Source organism: Tyto alba, unplaced genomic scaffold (assembly GCF_018691265.1).
Source record: "Tyto alba isolate M040663 unplaced genomic scaffold, T.alba_DEE_v4.0 Super-Scaffold_10, whole genome shotgun sequence".
In the NCBI taxonomy this organism is placed as follows: domain Eukaryota; kingdom Metazoa; phylum Chordata; class Aves; order Strigiformes; family Tytonidae; genus Tyto; species Tyto alba.
Genome location: NW_024881262.1, coordinates 26661915 through 26685064, shown reverse-complemented (window position 1 = coordinate 26685064; position 23150 = coordinate 26661915). Strand labels below are relative to the sequence as shown.

General features: G+C 40.8%; 2 protein-coding genes across 10 annotated transcripts in view; one reads left to right on the top strand and one right to left on the bottom strand.

The window, feature by feature from the left end:
- Nucleotides 1–1364: 1364 nt before the first annotated feature.
- IWS1 (interacts with SUPT6H, CTD assembly factor 1) lies at nt 1365–23002 on the bottom strand. 5 transcript variants are annotated; one of them, XM_042798099.1, is made up of 15 exons: nt 17601–17713; nt 15660–15716; nt 15517–15571; nt 10873–11587; nt 10216–10411; nt 9915–9972; nt 9461–9561; nt 8572–8722; nt 7228–7310; nt 6818–6947; nt 5582–5699; nt 4708–4819; nt 4453–4509; nt 4152–4263; nt 1365–1769 (listed from the first exon to the last, which is right to left on the bottom strand). In XM_042798099.1, exons 4-15 carry the CDS (start codon nt 11537–11539, stop codon nt 1638–1640), a joined length of 1917 nt encoding a protein of 638 aa, XP_042654033.1. In that variant the 5' UTR covers nt 11540–11587; nt 15517–15571; nt 15660–15716; nt 17601–17713; the 3' UTR covers nt 1365–1637. The 5 variants fall into 5 exon arrangements, with proteins under 5 accessions (XP_042654033.1, XP_042654027.1, XP_032846491.2 ...); XM_042798089.1 differs by lacking the exons at nt 15517–15571; nt 15660–15716 and adding exons at nt 3409–3567; nt 18275–18420 and having other exon boundaries at nt 1702–1769; nt 17601–17716; XM_042798093.1 differs by lacking the exons at nt 15660–15716; nt 17601–17713 and adding an exon at nt 22908–23002.
- MYO7B (myosin VIIB) overlaps nt 21141–23150 on the top strand; it is a 58239-nt gene continuing 56229 nt past the window's right edge. For all 5 annotated transcript variants that reach the window (XM_032990544.2, XM_032990543.2, XM_032990542.2 and 2 more), the window contains exon 1: nt 21141–21369. The gene's annotated coding sequence lies outside the window, so the exon portion shown is untranslated. The remainder of the gene's footprint in view (nt 21370–23150) is intronic.

Sequence of the window (23150 nt, the reverse complement as noted above, 5' to 3'; positions counted from 1 at the left end):
TTTCACAGTTGCACCTGCCAATAAAGTAAGTATAAGGTATTCCCCATCTTTCAATAAATTCTTAATTAAAAATGGGAAAACAACCCCAAGCCCCTGAAACTCTCAGCATGCTAAACACACCCCGCCCATGGACAGTTACTGTGCTGTAAACCTACCTGGCAAGAGTAGGTGAAGTTGTTGTCTCACGAGCAGAATTCCTTCAGCAAGTCCAGTGCAGGCATCCTCCTTCAGTTTGTGCTTCAAGTTCGCGTTCCATCGCACAGCTTGCTTTTATTGGCAGTCCCCTTCAGTCTCCCAGGAGCGTATTTATGTGTCCGTTCGCAGGCTCGCATGCTCTCCGTTACCAGTGCCAGCAGGCTCCAGAGGTACTAAGCGCCTCCGAGTCGGCCGACACCAAGATCCCTACAGCAAAGAACTCACGGAATTGCAGCACACACCTTGCAGGAAACAGGCTGTGCTCCTCTGGAACGAAGGCGCCTTTCTTACCGAAATCCCAGCCGCCAGTTATCCATGTGAGGAGGAGAGTCCTCTTCTCGTAGGCAAGCTCAGCAGACCAAAACGTTTTCAAAGGCAGAGGTAAAGCAGCAGAGGTACAAAATGTTGCTCTGCTGTCTTTTCTGTAGCACTCGGGATAAAGAAATAGCAGCATTATGCCCTTAACACAGAGATAGGAACCTTCTCTGTGTTAGGTAAAATAAACCTTTCAGAAAGTCACTAGGGGGCTGCAGAGCAACAGGCATTTGAGCTACCCAAATACCAAAGCACAAAACAGAACAATTTACATGGCTTTCAACTCTACAAAACGAAGTCACAGCAGTATCAAGCCCTGCAGCAAAGGCTCCCCACAGCCAATCCAAGCGCTGCATAGAGCGCTCAAAAAGAAGTGTCCAGCAAGCCGATACTCAGTCTGCTCAAGCAATCTCACTGACCTCCACTCCATAGTCTGGCTTATTTTAAAAATAATCTATTCTACCACATGTCACAGAAAACCCCATCAGCTGCAGCCCTTTGTTCTCCACAGCAGTCACTGCTGAAGGCTGTGCCGGTCACACGGAGGATCAGTAGTGAAACGCCGCTGTCTCATCAAGCATTTTAGCTGGAAGCCACTAGAACAGTGGTTGGTCTGCTGGTCTTCTCTTGAACTTTACATCATGCTTTCATGAAAAATTAAATCCTTTCAGTAGAAGATGGTCATTATTTCTAAACAAAACCAATACATGTAGACCTCCAAAGCTGGAACAATTGATTAATAAAGCACTGACTAAAGATGAAATGGACAATGGTAAACAGAAAATTAACAATTGGCAGCTTTCCCACATGATCTGCACATACATCCTCTCAAGCAATCAACAGACAGCCCCCCGAAAAAAGAGAAGATGTTTTATTGTCTAAAGTGTTGCAATACAACAAATACGTGATCTGTACAAAGGACACAATAGAGCAAGTTTAAATACAATCAGGAGAAAGAAGTCCCCATATTCACAGTCCTTGGACAACATCTTATACCAGAACCTGAACCAACAATTTAAAAGATTCACTAAAAAACCCCGAACGAGTTGTTAAAAAATTTAAAGGTCTCCAAAGAGTCTATGGGTGTATTGTCTTACAGCAGAGATCATGGGATATTCTGTGAAGGGTCACAATGGCATCTTATTGCCCTCAATGCTGATTTTCACTGCATGGGCCGATCTGCTTTTTTTCCTGATATCTGTGAATTTCCGCATCTGTTTGTCCAGTCGACTCACCCCTTTCTTAGAGGTCCCCTGGAACTTAAAAAATAAAACTAATAATTACCACTGAAAAAAAGCAGACGTCCCAGAGGTTTAAGAAGAGCGATGCATGCAAGGTTAAACCTGCAGGAGGGAGCTGATAAAGCCACTAGTTCCAAGAGTCTGCGTGTGTGCGCGCAGGTGTGCATTCACTCCCCGCAAAGTGGAGAAAACGGTTCCCCCAATATATGCATCGCATATATGGAGGTCATCACACTCACAAACATCACACAGTAAAGCTTACACATCACAGGGATTAAAACCCGTGTTAGTTTGTTAGTTGTTCACATGCCATCTGAATATACGGTTTGGTGTAACACGTTTGTGTGTCTATAGTGTCTGGAGGTTAGTGTCATACATACTGGCTTCCCGGGGGGAAGCCTTTCAGATATGCACACACTGTAATTGAGGCAGACTGAGTTAACACATCGATTCCAAACCGCAATTTATTTTAAAGGTCACTGATTAGTGGTTATAAAGCAAGAGATTATTGGGAAAAAGAGGGTGAAGGGGGAAGAAAAAGAAATGCCTCAGCTGACCATACAAGTTATTAGAAGAGTTATTGAATTTTGCCTCTGTGTTTTAACTGCAAATGAAAAACTGAGATGATGCAGCAGTTATTTTGGACAGATTAAATACAGTGTTTCTGTAAAGAAATGTCACTGAAGACAAACAGCAAGGACCTCCCAATCCATAGCCATTACTTCCTAGAAAGCAATTTCCCCTAACTAGACAACAGGAACATTAAACGACAGAAACTTGACATCTTTTAAGTTTGGGAGAAACGACAGATTTCCAGAACACGCTACTTCGTATCTGACAAAAAACATCTCTTAGAAACTGAACCTCTTGTTCCCATCACTGGGGAAGGCGCTCCTGACACACTGATTTTAAATAAACTTTATTCATAAAACTGTTCACTATTCGCTGAAATTGTATCTGGAGTTTCACAGTGATTTAAATTATATAGTTTTTTTACTTATTAGATATGAAGCTTAAACTCAACAGTCATCTACCATTTGTGCTCGCCTCTTCCTGTCAGTGTTAAGTTCATGGCAGCCTTGCTCACAGAACTGAAATGCAGACTAGAAATTATCAAAACAACTCCCGCGCTGATGTATGTACGTTGTCAATCGATCTCCCTCCACCCCCAGTCACAGCAGGGGATTCTTCTCCCCCTACTCGGCAGAAGAGGTCTCACTCCCTGCCTCCTGTCAGCCACCCCTAGTTTCACACGACTCGACTTCCTTGAAAGAGCAGGTGTGAAAAATACTTTACTTTGTACCAAAGAAACATCAGCCACAGATGTTGGTACACAGTGACATGAGGTCCTATACTAAGGGCTAAGAATTCCTGTGTGCCAGTGCAGGTAAACCTGGAGAACCTAATTATGTCAGGACAGCATTCAAAACCACAGGTGGTGCAAAGCTATTTCTGAGTACAGGTATTTCCATGTAACACCTGTCATTTGGGTGCCCTGGAGCTGTCGAGGCAGGTATCCTGTACAAGTTACCTTTTAGGTCACAGTACAGACATGAGAGAATGAGGAGAGTTTTAGGGTGTACACACTCCTTTCCTGTATGTGCAAACTGCCAACAACTGAAGCACATGCACTGTTCACACCTCCCTTGAGGGATACCTCTCAAACTTGGGGAAGGCAGTGTCATGGCTACAGGGGCATCCTGTTGCCTTCAATGCTGAACTTGATGGCCCGATGCACTTTGCTGAGTCGTTTCTGTTCAGCAAACCGTCTCTTGTGTTTTTCCAAGCGACTAATACCTCTCTTAATAGTCCCGGGCTAGAAACAATATCTCAATTAATGCACAGAAGGAGAGATAACAGCAGAAAGCACAGTAATTATTACTTCTCCCATTTACAAGTGTTCTACCATGTACTCTGCTTTTAAATTGGACTGTACAAGGTAGATGGATGAACCAAATAAAGCAAGGCAAAAGCTCTACTGAAGGTGTTAATGTTTACCAAAACCTCAAAGTTTTCCCAAACTGGAGTATTATCAGAAAAACATGACACAAAAACTGGGAGAGGTATAAAAATATCACTGACACACTTATTGAATTGCAGCTTTAGCTCAAAATGCTCTAAAACAAGAGGCCTGTAATCAGATTCTCACCCTAGAGAGAAACTCTAGAACAATTAACAAAAAAATCTTTTTGGTTAGAGAAGCAATGATACCCGAGTGAAAGTATTTCATGAGCTTAAAGCAGCCCATTTGATAGCAGAACTTACTGTCTACTCAAATTAGAAGAGTCACTTAAAGGAACTACTGTATTGTACAGTAACCATGACAACAAGGTGACAGATTCCCAGGCTTAATCAGAGACAGCTTAGGTGCAGAGTCACTAGGAGAGTGCCAGTGCTTACCCTGGAGGACTCCATCTCCACATTCCACTTTGGCCTGACCACATAGTCCTTGTTGGAGGGCATGGGCACCCTTGCACGGGCACAGAACCCGGGGTCTCCGGGCCTAAGAGCCCTGCAGAAAAGAAGATGTGACTGGTAGAGACAAATCTTACACAGAAAGAAGTACAAGCAATATAGCATGTTCCACCTCTGAAACACGCGGCATCATCACTGCCCCTAGAACCTCGAAACAAATTGTTTATGACTAGTACCATTGAAATCTTTTTTTCTAATCAAAATTTTAAAAAATAATACAACCTACTTTTCCTCTCCAGTTAACACTTTCTCCAAGTCCCTGCGGGGAGTCTGACCACCAGAGCTGCAAGAAAATATAAAATTTTATAGGCATCTATACACAGATAAAGGTAGTAATTTTAAAAGACAGTCAAGTGTGGGGAAAGGATAGAGGTCATAACTTATTATCCTTTTATTTCCTTTAATATTTACACACCACTTTGTTTTTCTTGATGGAGTCTCAAAGAAAGAAGGATTTCACATTTCTGCCTGCTACTCCTACCTGCTCAATCTCCTTCGCTGAGGCATCTGTTCCAAATCTCTCTGTTCCCTCTCTTCTCTTGTCATGCCTTTGTAGTTTGAGGTAAGGCCAAATATGGGTCGAGACCATTCATCTATTAAAAAAAAAATAAAAAGGGTTAAACACTAGGCCTCTGAAGTTTCTCTCTAAACCACTCTGGTGATGAAATACAGCTTTCAAAGTGTATGGCAAGTATTTACACTTCCTTTCAACCAAACAAATGATTTTTGAGCCAATAATATTTCAGTGAAATCCAGCCTCTTGGACAGTAAGAAAAAACTTTCATCCATAAAGTCTCTTGCTGTTGCCTGCTCTTTTAGAATCAATCTGAGCTCTCGGAATACTTAGTGTGAGAAACTCCTGCATGCCACAGTGAATGCTATTTTAGAAACATGTAGAATTACTTCCTAAAGAATGTAAGTTTATAATCAGTTTGCAGTCACTCAGGATGGAATACACTACACATGGGCTACACCTGTTTAAGAAGGAAACTTTCAAGTCACCCAGGATTGCTCTACAGTCTGTGGAATAAACAGTCTTCTGGCAGCACCTTCCTGCCTTCGCAGCACGTACATGCGGTCTGGACAACTAGCCAAGAGAGAATCTGGGCAAAATAAATGCCATCCTCTGGTTTAAAACAAGAATGAAAGAAACAGGAAAAGGTGCATGCAGAAGTTAATGTAACAGCATTTAAGAGCTCTACAAACAAAGCGATGAAACTGATTAGCGAGATTCCTACATTGCAGAATTAATTCTACTGCAGACAATAGCAAAAAACATGCAACAGAAAGACTGCTGCAGAAGTTAAATTATCAGTGAAATCTCACTGACGCAAAGCAATGGGAGGTTTACATACTGATTAGTTTCCCTGCCATATCCTTGTTAGGTCTTGACTCTTTGGGGTGTTTGTAGAGGTACATCACAGCTCGTCCAATGCCACTGTGCTTCAGGGTCTCTTGGCTCACACTGGGCAGCTGCAGGGTAAAGGAAACGTCAGAAAGCAGCAAGAACTGATGTCTGAACATTAACAGTGTCATTGAACTTTGTAAAAAAAAGCCAAAACCCACCTTCACAATAAGCTTGAAAGAATTAGCATTTTTCATTGTCCCACTGGGAATTAGTTAAAATATCAAACACCAAAACCTAGAAATTTGCCTTAACATTCTTGGGTTTTATACACAAATTAAATAAGTTTCCAGACTATTTACTCCAAATGCTCGTTTGCTTATATTACCCAAAAACTGAGTTACCGTCTTCAAAGCAATCATTTTATAAAGATAAGAACTTATGTGGCAAAAGCACTCAATCTATCAGCTGACCTACAAACACTGAAAGCCTACACCGAGTACAATGGGCTCTCTAGTGCGCTACACACTTTAACAGGCAAGAAAAGAGAAGGGACAATGAGAAAAGAAAAACTCTGGGATACACAGCAAATGACTCTTCACTAAACCCTGTGCATTAACCTGAAACAGGCATGCAGGGCTAAATAATCTAAATTCAGGCAGAACTCTTGCCAATTCTTAGCAAGGAGAAATAGTTCTAGCACTTCAGTCGAAGCCAGCTAGTTGTGCTGCAAGAGAAAAAAGACTTCTACTTCAGTATCAACTGTGCTATGCTTCTTTTATGAACACAGCAAAGACAAATTAAAGTGACCAAGCACAACATGTGAGCCACTGAGAATGAAGGAAGGTAAGTGACTAAGCAGTTTTGATTTATCAAGACTCTAAAAATGCCATAGCACTCAACTCCCTGTGAGAGCGTAGAGAACTTCACATCTTGTTCACCTGAAACTCTCAGAAATGTCTTCTGGCCTGCTGCTAGTAGAGCCAATTGCTTTCTTGTGAGCATGGGCAAAATTTTTGTAACAATTAAGTGCCTGAAGTTCCCTTGACAAATTTTGTTCAGCTAGACAGCACATCCACAACATAAAGACTCGTTAAAATGATGCAACTTTTAAACAAACACATCTATTTAGCAGTTTGCTTCCTTGTGTATTTCACTGCACAGTCCATTGGTAGCAGCTACAATACATTATCGTAAAACCACGGCGAAGCCACAACTCAAATATGGTTAAAAGTGAGTTTCAAACCTCTTGCAGGATCTTCAGAAGCTCCTCTCGTATCTTTAGTGCTGGCAGACTTCGGTCTGGAAGAGGAGAAAGCCACTCTTTGATAGCAGACATAACACCACTATCAATGAAAGTTTCTTTCAGGTCTTGCCTAGAAAGTTTAAAGTAAAGAAAAGCCACAAAGTCATATAAATACATCAAAATCTTAAGATGTAATTTTCCTTCAGCACAATAGTGTATTTGAGTTTGTTTCATGTTAATTTAACAGGTAAAATTACATAGAATTTTACAGTTTTGAGGCCACCTAACTCAAGCATTTACTTGAAAGAAGTGTTTCACTGCATACTCAGTACAACCACAATGTCACTCCATGAAATATACCGAATTCCCAATATTCCCCAAGATCATTAACTGCAAGAATGACAACTCACTTTTTAAGATGCATAACTACAGTTGGAAGCAAAGTTAATTTCTTTAGTGCTGGTTTCTTTTGTGTATTCAGCTGTCGATCCTCCTGTAGGGAGTTGAAGAATCAGCAGAAGTTAAAAGAAGAAATCAGCAACTCTCATCCTTTGTAACGTTTACAGGAAAAAGATTAGTCTATTAAATGAGAAGCGCAACTTTGACAGGATTACGCTAACTTTATACCCTGATCCATCCTTCTACAGCCCCAAAACACATTATACGATGACTTCTCTTAAAAAAGGTCCCCACCTTAGTCAACATTGTCCTTAAAAGCATCACATTATCAGATTTCCCCTAACATCCTGGGGTTTTCTCCTAATTTAATGACTTAGGTTGACTGCAATGAACTGGAGGTTTGCAGAGTCCTCCATGCACAGATTACCTAGATAACTTCTATGCAGAGATAACCTAGAAACTTTGACAATTAAAATCTCGCCTGAACATCAGAAAAATAGCTCATCAAAACAATGGGATGTGAAAAAAATGTACATTCACTTCAGCTAAGAATGTAACTGGATAACCTAGAGGTTTAGGATGAAGCAAGTAACATAAGAGCACACAAATGTGCATCGTGTGCTAAAACAGTGTCTCTGTTTCGAAGCGACTACCAGCCAACGTGTTAAGAGACGCAATTGCAATTATGAACTGTTTGTGGATCAAGACACAAGGCAATAATGTCACTATCTGTTCAGTACTTAGGCTCCCACATCAAAAATATCCATTACAGTCTACAGGCAGAAGATAACTGACAAAAGGCAAGACCCCAATAAGTCTTGCACAGTAACTTATTGAACATGACTCCTTGAAACAGGCAGTCGGCCAAGGCAGAACTTCCCTTAACTCTGTTGCTCTACCATCATTTACCACAGCACTGTCATCCAGACAGTTTAGAAAAGAAAAGGGTTCTTCTCAGGAACGAACACCAGAGTACTACATATGCTAGTAATTCTATAATGAAATTAAAACATAGTACCTTTATCAGTGTTTGATAAGCTTACTCATGTAGTTTATAGAACACGTATACATCCGTTTTGATAGGACAACTGATCTGAGCTGATCAAAGTTTAGCAAGTTAACTAATTTTAACCTTTAAAATTAATAAATACTTTCTCCAAATTTCAACAGAATAAAAGTTTTAATTCAGAACAGCAAAATAACATTTAAACAGTTATTGAGATATTGGCAGCTTTCCATAACATACATATTACTCCTCCTGAGTACCAGCCAGATTTCTGTATTTTACTGATTGCAAGATGTTCCCACAGAACAGAATTGGATTTTAAGGTGTCTTCAGAGCCCAAAAAACTCACCTCAGCAGCTTCATTCATCTTCACAATCATAGCACTGACGACATCATCTGCGTCACTAATAAAAGTTCCACCATCACGGTTTCGTCTACGCTTGCCACTCATACTCTTCTTTCGTTGCAGCATCATGTCAAAGTCTGACATGAAGTCCATACTGAAATGCAAGAGAGTTTGCCAATGGTCAGAAGAGGCTTGATCTTACTGTCTTTGTAGGAAATTATTTTCTATTTCTATAGCATAACCTTTCAAAATATCTCCAAGCACTGTGTCTCAATGTCCCTGTAAGATAACCAGTTATCCTCAGTATACAAACTGGGAAACTAACAACAGGCTTCAATGGCTCAGAGGCCTTCAGAAGCGTGCACGCCCTCGCTGGAATAGCTACCATGCACACATGCAATACCCAGGGCTCAAACTGTGCTAAAGCTGTCACTGAAGCTGACAAGGATTTAGCTTTCCTGTACCTGCAATACACTGCTCTGATGCTACTGGAGCAGACAGAAAGGAAACAGGAGACACGCTGATGGCAAGTCTTGCCATACCTGATCCCTTACACCAGCAGAAAAACACACCTGTGTTTCCAATGCTGAACTGGTAAAAGCAGAGTTAGATGCTTGTTTGATTAGATATTAATTTCACTCAGGTTTTGATGTGAACCATGCAATACTGTTCTCTGAAGCAGCAACACAGGTAATCTGCTCTGGACTGCCAAGTGACTAAACTGTACAAGCTGAGAGAGGACCTTCTGTCATAGTTTATGAGAACACACTTTCTGTAGAAACACAGTCTCGTGCTTTTCTGAACTAAGAAGTCTAGCCAGTCTCTGGAGGAGCCCTTTCGCTAAGATCTTTAATTTGCTATTAACAAAGGAGTATGTAACACACTGACTTACTGCTTCCCTCTTTTGATGTTATCATCAGAGTCTGATTCATCTGCCGTCTCCTTCATGTCTGCATCACCTTTCTCTTCCTCCAAATCTTCCTGGTTAAAACCCTGATAGGTAAAAACAATGCAATTCAGCATATGGATTAAGACTGAGCATCTAACTCAGGGACCTGACACTGATACTTGAAAAGCTTCAGTTAAATCTGCAGAGGATCTAGAAAAGGAACAAAGGCTTCTTAATTCCACCTGTGACTTTCACACCAGTAACTCGCCCAACAGAAGAGCTGTGAATGTGATTTAACCCAAAGACTAGCTCCGCGAGTCCCAGCAGATTACAAAGCTTCCCTCCTGATATAGCATATTCTTGAACATGACTTCAAACCCAAGCAGTCATTCTGGAGTAGCTTCCCGTGAAGAACAGCTCTAGCAAGTGAACAAGAGACATGCACAATACAACTTACTGTAAATTCCTCTTCTTCCTCATCACCGGATTCTCCAAATATATCTGCAATCAGGTTCCTGTGAAGGTAACAGTAACACTTATCTATTTAGACTGCAACAGTAAGAAGTGCATTTTCTGCAAAATTTCTAATGACTGTGTGGAAATCCACCTTTCATTCTGCCACCTGCTACTGACCTTCCTCTTCACACCACCAATGAAGGTGGACAATCATTCTCTGGTTGGGATTCATCCATTCTCCATTCATGATCAGTCTCACTATCTGCAACCCTGAAGGAATTCATATTCCCAGAAGCACTTACTCTTGTTCATTTCCAGATTCACTGTCGCTGCCAAACAGATCTTTCTCTTCTTTTTTCTTCCCAGCATTTTCTTTACTTTCTTCTTCTTCTTCCTCACTGTCTGATACAATATTTTTCTTCCTTTTGTCAGATTTCTCTGAAGCAGCATCACTATCTGATTCTTCGACATCAGAAAGAATTCGTACTTTTTTAGCAGCTGCCAAGAGAAAGGAGCATTACTACACGTCCTAGTAAGAGAGGTAACAACTGGTACTCTCAAAAAACTATTCTCTCAAATTCGATTTGGACAAGAGGAAATCCAACTAGCCTGCCGACGCAAAATCACTGCCATTTCTTAAAAAACATATCCATTCTAAAATGTTTTATTCAATCAGTAAATTAAGTTTCCATATATCACATCTATTCATAGAAACTTGTATTTCAAAACTCTCACCCCCAGTATTTGAAAAACAAAGAAAAACCCAAATAAACAAAAAAGATACACATTCACACAGAAATGCAGTTAGAACAATAGCCTCTACACATGCAGTTGTGCTCTAAAACCAAATTTGCTTTATGGTTTCATATTTATCTTGGATGCTTTCTTTGCATAAAAACAATGATTTAACACTACTGCTTGCCACATCACATTTTTATTTTCACATGATAGTTCCTTACGTGTTTTCTCATTGTCATCCTCACTGTCAGAAAGAATAGCTGGTTTTCTCTTCACTGTCTTCTCCTCCTCTTTCTCCTCTTCATCACTGTCGGATATTTTTCGTCTCTTAGGAGCTTCCTCTTCACTGTCAGTGCCCTGAAATCCTTCCCTCATGTGTTCGTTATCTGAATGATGAGAATCATTCTGCACTTCCTCCTTTCTGTCCTCCCCATCACTATCCTCAGACTCTATTTCTTGTTTGTGCCTGGAAACATCCTCGCTCTCCGAGTCGCTAGGCGGCTGTTTGCGGAGCTCCTCACTCTCTGAGTCACTGGCTGGCTGCTTGTGGAGCTCCTCGCTCTCTGAGTCGCTGGCCGGCTGCTTGTGGAGCTCCTCACTCTCTGAGTCGCTGGCCGGCTGCTTGTGTGATTCCTCATTCTCAAAATCACTACTGTGATCCCTGTGAGGTTCTCCATTTTCAGAGTCACTTGCTCGATGATTTAAGGCATCTTCATTCTCAGAGTCACTTAGATGCTGATTTGGATGGTCCTCAGTATCAGAATCACTGTCTTTCCCTCCATGTGCTGCTTCATTGTCTGAATCACTTACATTGTGATTTGGAGGCTCCTCATTATCTGAGTCACTGTCTTTTTGCCTTGGGATATCTTCATTTTCAGAGTCTGTCATATGAGGCTCTCCTATTTGTCCATCATCTTCTCCATCACTGTGTTCATTCTGAAAGAGAAAAATAATCTCAGGCAACTAAGCAAAAAAAACCCAAAACAAAACAAAAAAACCCCCACATCTTAAAAAGTAAACAAAACATGTTCTGATTTTTTGCTTGTCCTTCTTCCAATCTGATTGCTCACAGTACTGCAAACTGAAATATTTCTTATATAGAAATAATTATTAGACAATTTGCATAAAAGGACTATCAAATACTTCAGCACAAGAAAAATATTCAGAGATCGGTGGAACTCTATTCACCCTGCAGATCATATTTTGGAAATGGTAACAATTTAAAAAACACTCCAATAGACACGTCTAAGAAGGTTCCAGTTCCTTGACGGTAAATGCTTAGCACTTTTATTTTAAAAAGTCAAGCCTTCAAAGTGGTTTAGTTCAAATTCCCACTATTATGGCAAGAAATAGTATCTTGCACTTGTCATTTTCTTTTTCTTAAGATCTTAAACAGATCTTTTTTGCATGAAATACATTTTACTGGAAGCACACATGCATGCCTTTCCAACTGAAGCTCGATAGAGCTTGTGCCCTTTCCTTCTTTGCCAAGGAAACTTACTTAAGAACACATCGATATCAAAAGCCTACCAAAAAACAGGAATAAAGTTTTAGTGAGACCTTTCAGAGTATTATTGTTAACAAGTTTTGTGTTTCAATGTGTAAGAATGCAAGAACAGATTTAACACTTCTCTCCCCTTAGGCTGATAGCTCCCATGCCTAGCCAGACACCTGAGATAACCTGTGTACAAAGGCACTGATCTTCTTAAAACTTTAGAATTGAAACATAATCCTTTGTGTCTTTTTCTGGCAAAAAATACCGAGCCACACACTCCATTTTTAGAAGACCTTTCATAAGCTACCTGTCACTATCATTGCTGACATCATCTTGCTTTATCTTTCCTACATCTAATTTCTACTTGGAAAAAAAATCTCAGTTGCTTTTACCTGAGAAAACAAAATCAAGACTCTCGAATACTCATTTCATTAACTCAGTACACCTCCCAGTCATCGTCACAATCTCATCTTCAGCTGAAAAGAACAATACTGTAAAAGGAACTCTATTCAACTCTGCTCTTCAGCCAGGCTTTCCTCAGGGGTGATTTTGTCTCAGCTACAGACTTCTTACACTAGCATACTTGCAAACTCAGTATTGTCCTAGGAGATACCTTAAAACCTGCATGTCCTGGAGCTTCCAATTCTTTTTTGTCAGCAATTTTATTTCCTTGGAAAGATGTACTTTCTATCTATTTTTATTTTCTACAGTTATTCTACTCCCACTTTCTGATCCGTACAAAATAATGAAGATGTATCTATCCTACATCTACAACAAACAATACTATTAATCTTTAAAATATAAGATTATGAAGGAATTGTAAATAAAGTTAATGTTAATTGCTTTTAGAAACAATTCCCTCCAGAATTTACCTCCAGAGTGGTAAATAACATTGCTTTTTAAGATTTTGGACCTTATATATTTACTCCTTTGGCTAGCACTCAATAAAGTAGTAACTCCTAAATTACTGCAGAATCACTAACAGAAAGTTACTGCACAATGTAAAAAAACAGGACTGTAGAATTTTAAAACATACACTTCAAATACAAATTCACTATTTCCATGTTACTTAATGCTAGCTACCAAACAGCTGCTGTGATCATTTGAGTGAGTAGCTTTCTCTACTGCTCGTCCCTGTCTCTACAGCGACGCCAGTCTTTTGAATCATGCTGGTGGTATTATTCAATATTTCTCATTTCTCCTTACAGAAAGGCAACATGGCTTGTTAAAACCTGAATTTGGAATTTTAAATAATTAAATATGAAGATTAAGAAGTTACAACATTGAAGATGCACAGCTGCAGAAGACCATACACACACTCAACTGCTCTCAGATTCTTATGGGATTTTATTTACTTCTTTTGTTTCTTAGCAAAAAAATAATTTGATCGTCCTCTCCTGCCCAGTATCTTCCACATAAACTAACAACATGGGTATGTGATGTATTTTCCCTCACCGGATTACTTAATCTTAAAGGAAATGCAGCTGCCAATAGAACAGGAAGCACAGATTTTACAGCAGTATTACAGTTAAGGTCACTGAGAAATACTGAAATGTAGAGGTCTACCCTGAAATTGATTATAATAATAGAAATGCTTTAATCCTCATTTTCCTATCACTTCATTTTTGGTCGGTTTCTCTGTCTTGTCTTGATTTCAGATGGCTAATGTCAAACAGGTACTGATAATTATGTAAGCAGAAATAAGGGATTTTGCTAAACAAAATAAAAAAAAAAAAGCCCTACAAATACTCCTGTATAAGCTATCAGGCTTGTCACCTTGGAAACTGCCAGTCTAGAAAGTCTTTGTGAGCAAGGAAACAAAACTAAATAACAACTGGAATTGATAATGATTCTTAAATGTTTCTGAGGTTAGAAGCGTGGCTGCAGGTTATATATCCACTTATTCAGAATGCATTACTAAATTACAAGGAACTTCCAACGCAAAATACTTGGTAAGAAGTCATTACAATTATACAGCATTATTATGGAAGCACTTTACAATATATTGAGTCTAACCTGTTCCTGAAAACTGACAGTCACTCTTGAGAACAAACATGTTTGAGGAGGGAGAGCAGACATGCATCCTAATGAGCTCACACTGGGACTGCACAGTGCTCTGCACCACAGAATCCCAGTGGTTACAGCAGCTGAAACCTACTGTGACACAGTCACCTACAGAAGGACCACTCCAGTAACACAGGTGCCCCTACACAGACTGGGCAGACAGGCACCACCTACTCTAGTCCTGAGGCTGGAAAGCTCAACCAGAGCGAAGCCAAAAAGCACAGAGTCCCATTAGTCAGTAAGCCTTGAACAGAGATGGCACACACGGCCTCAAACTCGGCACATTAACATAACTGAGCATCTTCTGAAGCAGAGCTGAGACAGAGCTGACTCGCTCAGGGCCTCCACACAACAGAGAGGCCCTGAGCACAGCCATCAGCGCAAAGGTCTTCTGAATACAATGAACACATCTGTCGATGTTTTGGAATATACTTGATATAAAAAGTGCATGCAACTTTACAGTAAGATGACTAAACTCTGTAGGACAGTCTCTCCTCCACCCACCCCCCCCCTTTTTTTTTTTTTACTAGTTCGTCTCTAAAAAGATGTTTTCAAAGAAACAGAGTATGTAATTTTTGAGTTTTCTATTTTTCCTTCTCCAAATACTTAATTAAAATAAAAGATCATACATCCTCAAAAACAAGTAGGTCTCAGGTAATTGCTACTGCATTTTTCTCTAATTCCTTTGCTTTCTTTTCTTCCTCCTCTTTATCTATAAACATTTTGAGATGTCCTTTATTTTTTTAACTGAAAGAACGCTACAACATGAGGTTTTAGTACAGTACAATATAAAGAATACATCAAAATCAAATTTACAGTGTTATCCTTCTACATAAAAATTTCAGTTAGCAAGTAGTTTATTGGATCAACATGCAGCCACTTTTAAGAGATACTACTTTGGTAATTTAGTAAGTTCAAGAAAATTGACCCATCCACTACAATCTCATGAATGACAATTGTTAAACTAAAGCATACATAACCATCAGCAGCAGATCAGAAGGTTTCTCTTTTTTCAGAAATATATTTGTAGATGTTAACAGTCACAGTCAAACCATAACTTAATTAATGAAGACAGCAGCGACTTGGTAAAAGTGTAAGAATCTAAGTCATTGAAGATTTCCATATGAGCCTGACTTATAGAAACACTGTAAACATGATTTCATATTCATTACTGTACTAAAACTATGTGTTATCTAATTCGTCTAAAGCAGAATTGGTAAGGACATCAAGGAGAACATTTATAGATAAAGTGGGATTGGGGGAAGGAAAGCCAGAAAAGAATTGTGGAAAAGAAAAACCCACATACCTGAGACCTACATAAGTAATTCCTCAGGATTCCCCTTTTCTTTAAAGTTAAGAACCTGAAAAAAAAGTTTAAAAGTGTAAAACTTCAGTTCTTTACATCTGAGTTCTAAATTAGAGACGAAATAGTAATTAAACAGACTTAACTGATTAGGCTGTCTCAAAGGTTTTATTACCTTTGAGTGTCATTCCTCCCACATATTCCTAAAGATGAAGGAAATAAAGAGGATGAGAGAATATTTAAAGTAAATAATATGATAAATCACTGAAAGCTACTCCTTTCAGAGATAGCTGCTCCATGTTATTGCATTTTGAGTTGTATTTTGAATTTGATGTAGGCAAAACTAAGAATGTAAGACTTCATAACAAAACAAAGCACTCAAATGTTTATGATTTGAACTGAATCAAATAGAGCACTAAGGCTTGAAGGTTCACATTTACTATTGGACAGAAAGTTGGGGGTTTTTGTTTGTTTGTTGGTTGGGGTTTTTTTTAATAAGACTTTCTGAAGTATTTTATCTACAGAGGAATAATCAACAGCCATCACAGAACAAAGCCCTTAAAATAACACAGGCACGTGAAGCAGGATCAGTTAACAATGATAATATGTCCCAGTACTTTCTGGTTATTTAAACCTGAAAAACACACGCTGAAGATGTAAGTAATAGTCAGCTACTGGTTCTTTAGGCCAGATTTCCAACTACTTTGCCACAGTAAGTAAAATTAATATCCCACAGGAGTAAGAACAAATGACCAAGCTTTCATACACAGCAGCAAACAATGTTACTGTAGCAGGAACATGATTCTTCAGGCACTCATTACCACTTTTTTTCATTAAAACAGAAGTACTAAATCCCTTTGAAAGAAAGCTGTATCTCCCATGCTGAAAAACATTTTCTCTGACACTGAAATCCTGATTGTAACAATAAGAGATGCTGCCTCACACCAAATCAATGTATTTCATTGTAAATATCAACACCTTAAAAAAAAAAAAAAATTCAAAACCTGCTCTTACACTCAAATTCAAATCAGGGGAAGAACCTTCATTTTGTACAAATATACAATCTTCATCTACTTTCTAATTCTGAGGTAAGTATGAATTCAACAAAGGGGTGTAGAAAAAAAAAGAGATTACAAGTTATACCACAGCAGAGTTGAGCCTTCTGACACATCAGCCTACTAGTGTATATCACATTGTGCATTGTAAGCAATTTTCAAAATGTATAACTACGGAAAACCCCGTCAGAGCCAAACCTGATCTCTAAAAAGTGCAACAAAATATTCTGAACAGAATGAAATGGCTTTGGTTACAGTTTTTATGAGTATCAAAAAGTTCTCCATAACATAACTTTGCTGGCAGAAAACATGTCTTAGACTTCCAAGTCTAAAGGGAACCTTCACTTTTATCAGAATCTCTTTTCAACCAAAATAGTCAACACACAAGTTAAGTGGCTTTCCCCCAGAAACAACCCTGGCTGGAAGCATTACCACCCTCTTCATGGTGTAAGCTTCTCAAAGCAAGAACATCTTCAGAGGAAGAACATTTAGGAACCTTACCCTGCTCCCGGTCCACATAGAGACTTGTTCCTTTATGAATGACAAGGTCAAAAACATAACACAAACCAGACTCGAGAGTCAATGCTCACATCTGAGAGGAAAGATGGTAGATGAGAGAGCATTTGTTCTTTGGTAAGGAAATCTATGCCTCTGATTTGTGGGTTTGCATTACTATGCAGAATTTGAGGTAAAATTCCAAATTCCTCATAATTCATTGCTTAGAATTTCAAACCCAAAAAGTTTATCTTCCTGCAATTGAGTATAACAATATTAATTTTTTTCTAGTACAAAACAGTGAATGTTATTATAACAATTAAGGAGAAAAATAAAAAGACCCTCACCTACATATTGGTCAAGAGATTATCTGACATTTCTTTATGGAAGTAAAGTTTTGTCAGACAGGACCCTTAAGAACAACTGAAGAAACTGAGTAAACATGTAAGCCTCAGTTAAAAGAAAATGCCTCTTGAAAACAACAACAAAAAAATTTATAGAAGAGTGGTCTTTATCTAGATAAAGTTCCAGTAGTACCTCTGAATGGTGCCCTACACTCCCATTCTCAGATCCAGAATGCTGCTCATTTCCTTCATCTTCAACATCAGATCCTGAATCTCGTTCGTCTTGCACTGGAGTAGCTCCACCATCATCTATTCCGAAGTTGCGAAAAGAAAAGTAAAACTCAGCGACATCTCCCAGTGATTAAAAAAGCACTGACAGTGACGATGAACAGGGAGCCAGGCAGTGCTACAGACTCATTCTGAACAGCGCACTAACACAGAGGAGGGGAGTGTATCTACAGGGCAGCTCTGGAACAAACCCACCGCAGCCACCCCTCACAGAGATCACAAATCTGCTTGTAACACACACGCAAGCAGTGACCGACACACTACTGACAACACCGAACGAACGAGGCGGCCGCCGGGCTGCGATCACGCCGGTGGCCCCGGCCGGTGCCACCCCAGGCCCCCGCGGAGCCGGCTGCCGACCAGCCGGCCCGGGCACCCCCGCCGAGCTGCGCCCCCGAGCGTGACTCCGCCACCGCTACCCGACACCTCGGTGAGCGCCAAGGGCCCCGGGAGCCGGGAAGGGCCACGGGGCGAGCAGGGCAGGGCAACCCCCGCGGGCCCCGCCGTGCCGAGCACCCTCCCTCGCAGGGCCCGGCGCCCCAGGCGTCCCTCCCGCGGGGGACGCTCCCGCGCCGCTACCTGACTGGTCCCCGCTGTAGTACTCGCTCTCCATGGCGGGCCGCCGGCCCCGCCTCCCCGCCGAGGCCCGGCGGCGGGGCGAAGCCCCCAGCGCAACGCTCGCCGCTGGAACCCGGTGCCGCTGCCGCCCGCCTCGCACAGGCCCAAAATGGCGCCTCTCCCCAGAACGGTCGGCAGCCGCCCCTGCGCATGCGCTAAGGACGGCCGCCCCTTCCCCCCGCGCGCCTCCGGGGGGGGGGGTTGCTCTCGCGAGGCTTCAGGGGGCAGCCGCCGCCAGGGGGCGCCGCGCGGGAGGGGGCGTGGCCTGCGCCGCGCGGGAGGGGGCGTGGCCTCCGCCGCTGCCCCGCCCCGCCGGTAAAGGCCGTTTCCAACCGCTTAAAGTTTTTTAGCGAGGGGAAACTGGAGATTGTTCACTGCTTCCGTTCAGGGTCAGATCTAACTGCAGCAAACTGGGCTACATTTATCTTTCCTCTCCCTAAATTTTTTTTTCATTTTTTTTCTAGAAAATACTTTTGATTTTTGCTTGATAACTGAAGTGCTGGGGAAATCGAAGGAGCCTGTGAGAAAAAGAGACAATTTTGAGCCCTTGCATCAACATGGAAATGAACAGCTGTACAGATGTGTAAAATGGTTGTTATCTTAGTAAGGGAGTTTCCTTGTATGATCTGTGTGCAAACATCCAAGAAACTAAACCCCAGAAAATGATGACTGATTAAACCCACGGCCCTGAACCACACAAGGTTTACCCAACATCTCCCTCTGGCCGGTCAAAGGCATTGCTGGTAAAAATGCTTCTTATACTGGTAAAGGATGGGAGATCAAGAGTTTCATCTACTGCCTGGAATAGGAAAGATTCTACTATTTAAGTAATAGGTGAATTTATCTGCTCCCTACAAATCCAGTTAGCAAGCTTTAATGCGAATCTCTACAAGAAGGCAGCAGAGCAAAACCAGAGTTTGGGCGCGGGTACGCACATGTGCTCTGGAGGACGCAATGGGCACCAACAGCTTTCATGGTGCTGCTGGCCAAAGAGGGGACCTGGGGCTAGTTGTGGAAACCGAGGAGTAGTGTCAACAAATTTAGGTCTGACAGCCTTAGCTGAAGCAGTGGTTCAATCTAGTTCATATGTGGGTGGTTCCTCCAGATTTAGCATTCAGAATGGCCTGAAAGCTAGCCCTGAACTCCCCTGTAATTGCTGGCTTCCAGAGTAAACACAGGGGCAGAACGACCCCTGTCTTTTGCAGGAATTGTTATGTTCTGTTTTAATAACTATCTTGTGAGCAGGTGCATTATTCGATTATTTGTCATGCCTACAATATGTCAGTAAAGGATTACTAGGAAAGACTTCTGTCACAGATGCGTCATTTTAAAATGGAAAGCCTAATAAATGCATTCGGTGCTGATCTCCTGCCTCTCTTCTTGTTCTGTGGCAAACAAATATCTTCATTTTCTAAGAGGGTACAGGTGTGACAAATAAAAAACTGTTGAAGCAGTGCAATTTGGGATATTTCTAAACAACAGTGAATTTTATAATCCTACATACTACGGTCTTGTTCAGTGACGTCAAAATTTAGTAAGTTGAGAACTCTGGTCAAAATGAGTCATTATTTCTTCTGTGCTAGAGGCACTTTAGAATGGATGGCAGAGAGGATAAGCCATTATAAACTCATACACTCCAGCAGTAAGCACAGTTATAATGCAGGGAGTCCGGTGTACCATGTTAAACACAGATGAACTCTCTGAATTGAGTCATTACTCAACATCTTCTACAGCGTTTCACTTGGGAGAAACTGGCAGTGGAGTCAGATGTTCCTTGCATACAATCCTATATTCTTAGCAACAATGCAGAAACACCCTTTTCCCCTGAAAGCAGCATACATAAAACATCTAGAGAATGTCTCTGTTTACAGCTCTATAGGTCTTTTCCAGATAGCCCCAAAGGTCCCTTAGTGATCCTCAGGATCATGCTCTTAATGGTATCACGTCCTTTTTTCCTGCTCCAATATAACTTTTACTGCTTTTAGCTCTCTGCACTGTCTGGTTTCATTTAGATCTTTTCTAGAAGGAGCAGGCACATGTGCCTGTATGTGATGGGAGGCTCCCATTGTTTAATTTATGTGACTTCCAATAAAGAAATGTAATGGCTTTCAACAACTGCCTAAATAGAAGGCAGTATGACAACTTTAATGTGAGTCATTACAACACAAGAAATCAAGTTCTCTGCAGACAAAGCAGTAAGGTAGGAAATAAATTGGGAGTAATGTAACAGAAAATAATGGACAAGGGGAAACATAAATAGAAACTAACAAAAAAAAATATTGAATAAGGTATACCAAGGTACCTGGAAATTTTACCAAGGTGCCTAGAAAATGCAGAAGTCTATCACATACTTAAGTTCCAAGCAGGATCAGAGTATGATGGTAGCCTTCCTTGGAAATTAGTAATTTATAAATACATGTCATTCTCTGCAGTGATGGCAAGCTACTGTCCCAAATTCCAGCCACCCGGAGGCTGCATTGATGACAGAATAGAGAATTTCTGCATTTACTGAAAGTGGAAGAAGGCACAGAGGTACCTTCGTAACGGTTACGAATTCCCATCTTTCTGAAAAAATACCTCCTAACCCCAAGCCTAGTGTTGTGACATGCCACATGCACCGCACAGGACAGGGTGCATCTATGTCTTAAGTAACCTCACCCCAGCAAGGCTGAATAATTAGGCATCAATTCTGACAGCTATTCTGCAGGTAATCTGTGTATGCGCGCACACTTTGTCCCTCATGAGCCAGAACTTGGCACTTACCAGCCTGTAATATATTCTTGTAATACCATCTTGGCTGCATCCCAAAAGGAAGGACAGAGTGACACTCAGACCATAATGGGATTGCACAGTGGGGAAGAATGACCTGCCTTCTAGCAAGCAGAGTAAGCAGCGCCCACTTGGCATGTATGAAGGTGTGTAATGACACAGATCTCAGAGCCCCACCAGTCTGCCTCTCTGTACAACCCCATGAACTGGCTGGAATGAAATAAGCCTTTCCCTGAGGGAGAGAATGCTCAAGACAACCAAGGGATGCACTTGGAAATCCTTTACTGGTATGTACTTGTTACTTAGTTTGCTTTGTTCTCTGCAGTGTGCCTTTCAGAGTTAACAGACATCAGTGACTTAGAGCTACAAATCTGCTTAGAGGAAGGGAGGGAGGGAGGTGTAGACAGGAGGGCTTCTGAATGAACAGTTTAAATTGCAATTTGTTATATCCAATCCACCTCCCTGCAGAAACCTTAGGAAAAAAAAAATAGTTTAATATAAAATGATTTTCGGCATCAGGACTCAGGGATGCAGAAATGATAGGGCCACTGATTTAGCTGGAGAGGAAATGTGAGAGGTAGTGCCATGTGCAAATTAAACCCTTTGATCCTGACATGAATCTCTTAATTAGGAAGCTATCAGGAAGAGGCAGTTTTGTTAACACATGTCTATCCGGACAGACCTATTGCTCTGAACAACAGCAGGATTAAATTCACCAAGGATTATCCAATTTTAATTTGCTGCATTTCTCAGTGCATTATTCATCAGCATAGGCCATATTACAAATTACCCCTAATTACAGCTAAAAATCCATCTGTGCCCTGCACAATCTCTCACCAAACTCAAACAGTAAACAGAGTTGCCAGCTCCTGGCAAGCTCCTTTCTTTCCCCCCTTGCACAGTGACTTCTCAAACCTGAGCTACCCCTATTCACCCACAGGCACTTCTCTGAAGAAGCCTTTAGCAAGGCACCTGCTCACCTCTCGCTAGGTACATGTGCTTTACAAAGCATCTAGGCTGCTTCTGCTTCACATATTAAGTCTCTATTCCTTCAGCTTGTGTCTTCTGGCTCTTGAGTATGTCTAAGCTTAACTGTGGAAACTCATTTCCCTTCTGAAACATATTTCAGCCATACAATGACTCATGTTTTTCTTTCAGAACCTTGAGTTCCCTATGTTTCCATCTCACACAGTTTATATACTGTACTAGGACAGAAATACTGTACTTCTCTCTGAAACAGCACCCCCACTGTGTCTTGATCACAAGTAAATGTATATATATTTAGAATGAGATTCTCTGCTCCAAAACTTTTAATTGGGAATTTCAGCAGGTACATTTCATTTGCTTAAGAAATATGCATGGCACTTTTTTCTCTGCAGTCTAATTACAGAAAAAGTTTTGGTTTTAGATAGCTGCCCGAGTAGTATAAAGGTATGTACTTTGATTTATTTGCCAATATTTGGCCTTCATCTAATAAAATCAGTACTTGAAATTTTGTTAATCACATACAGCATATAGACTTCTAAAAACTGTTGTGTCAGATGTAAGTCTGCTAAAGAACTACTTTGAAGCAAAATCCTTCAGTAAGAATGAATTTCTCAGTTACAAACTTTAAGAAAGCTTTCCTGCCTTATTGTTTTCTGCCTCTCTCTAAAAGTGTCCAAGCTCTAGAGGGCCTACGCTCTATTATCCACCTGTATCTTAATTTCTGCTATACAACTTAAACAAAAACCTCAGGTAAGGAGGCTAGTATTAAACCACAAATATGTAAAGTGGATGAACACTCATTACTCCCAACTAGTTATTGCCATGCTTGAATGCTTACCTCTGATTTGGGTATGGAACTACAGCTGCAGCCCCAAGAACCTCTCCAACACGGAGGCTTTTTGTTATCTTTCCCACCATACAGTGCAGCTACACTGAACCTAGGAAACAAGAAAATAAAAGTTAAGGTATGAGGTATACAAGCACATGTTCACAATTATTGGACATTTGCATTTGCATGTTTAAATATGGGCATACATATTTAAACATGCATACAGAATAGTTATAGTGAGACAAGCCACCC

What these genes read in the sequence shown, in the direction of transcription:
- IWS1 (XM_032990600.2), bottom strand. Translation starts at nt 18,308, where the DNA reads ATGGAGAGCGAGTACTACAGCGGGGACCAGTCAG. An exon ending in GTAGTTATGCATCTTAAAAA is followed by an intron (nt 6,948 to 7,227) that starts GTGAGTTGTCAT and finishes TAAACTTTCTAG; the next exon opens with GCAAGACCTGAAAGAAACTT. An exon ending in CAGCGAAGGAGATTGAGCAG is followed by an intron (nt 4,510 to 4,707) that starts GTAGGAGTAGCA and finishes ATTTTCTTGCAG; the next exon opens with CTCTGGTGGTCAGACTCCCC.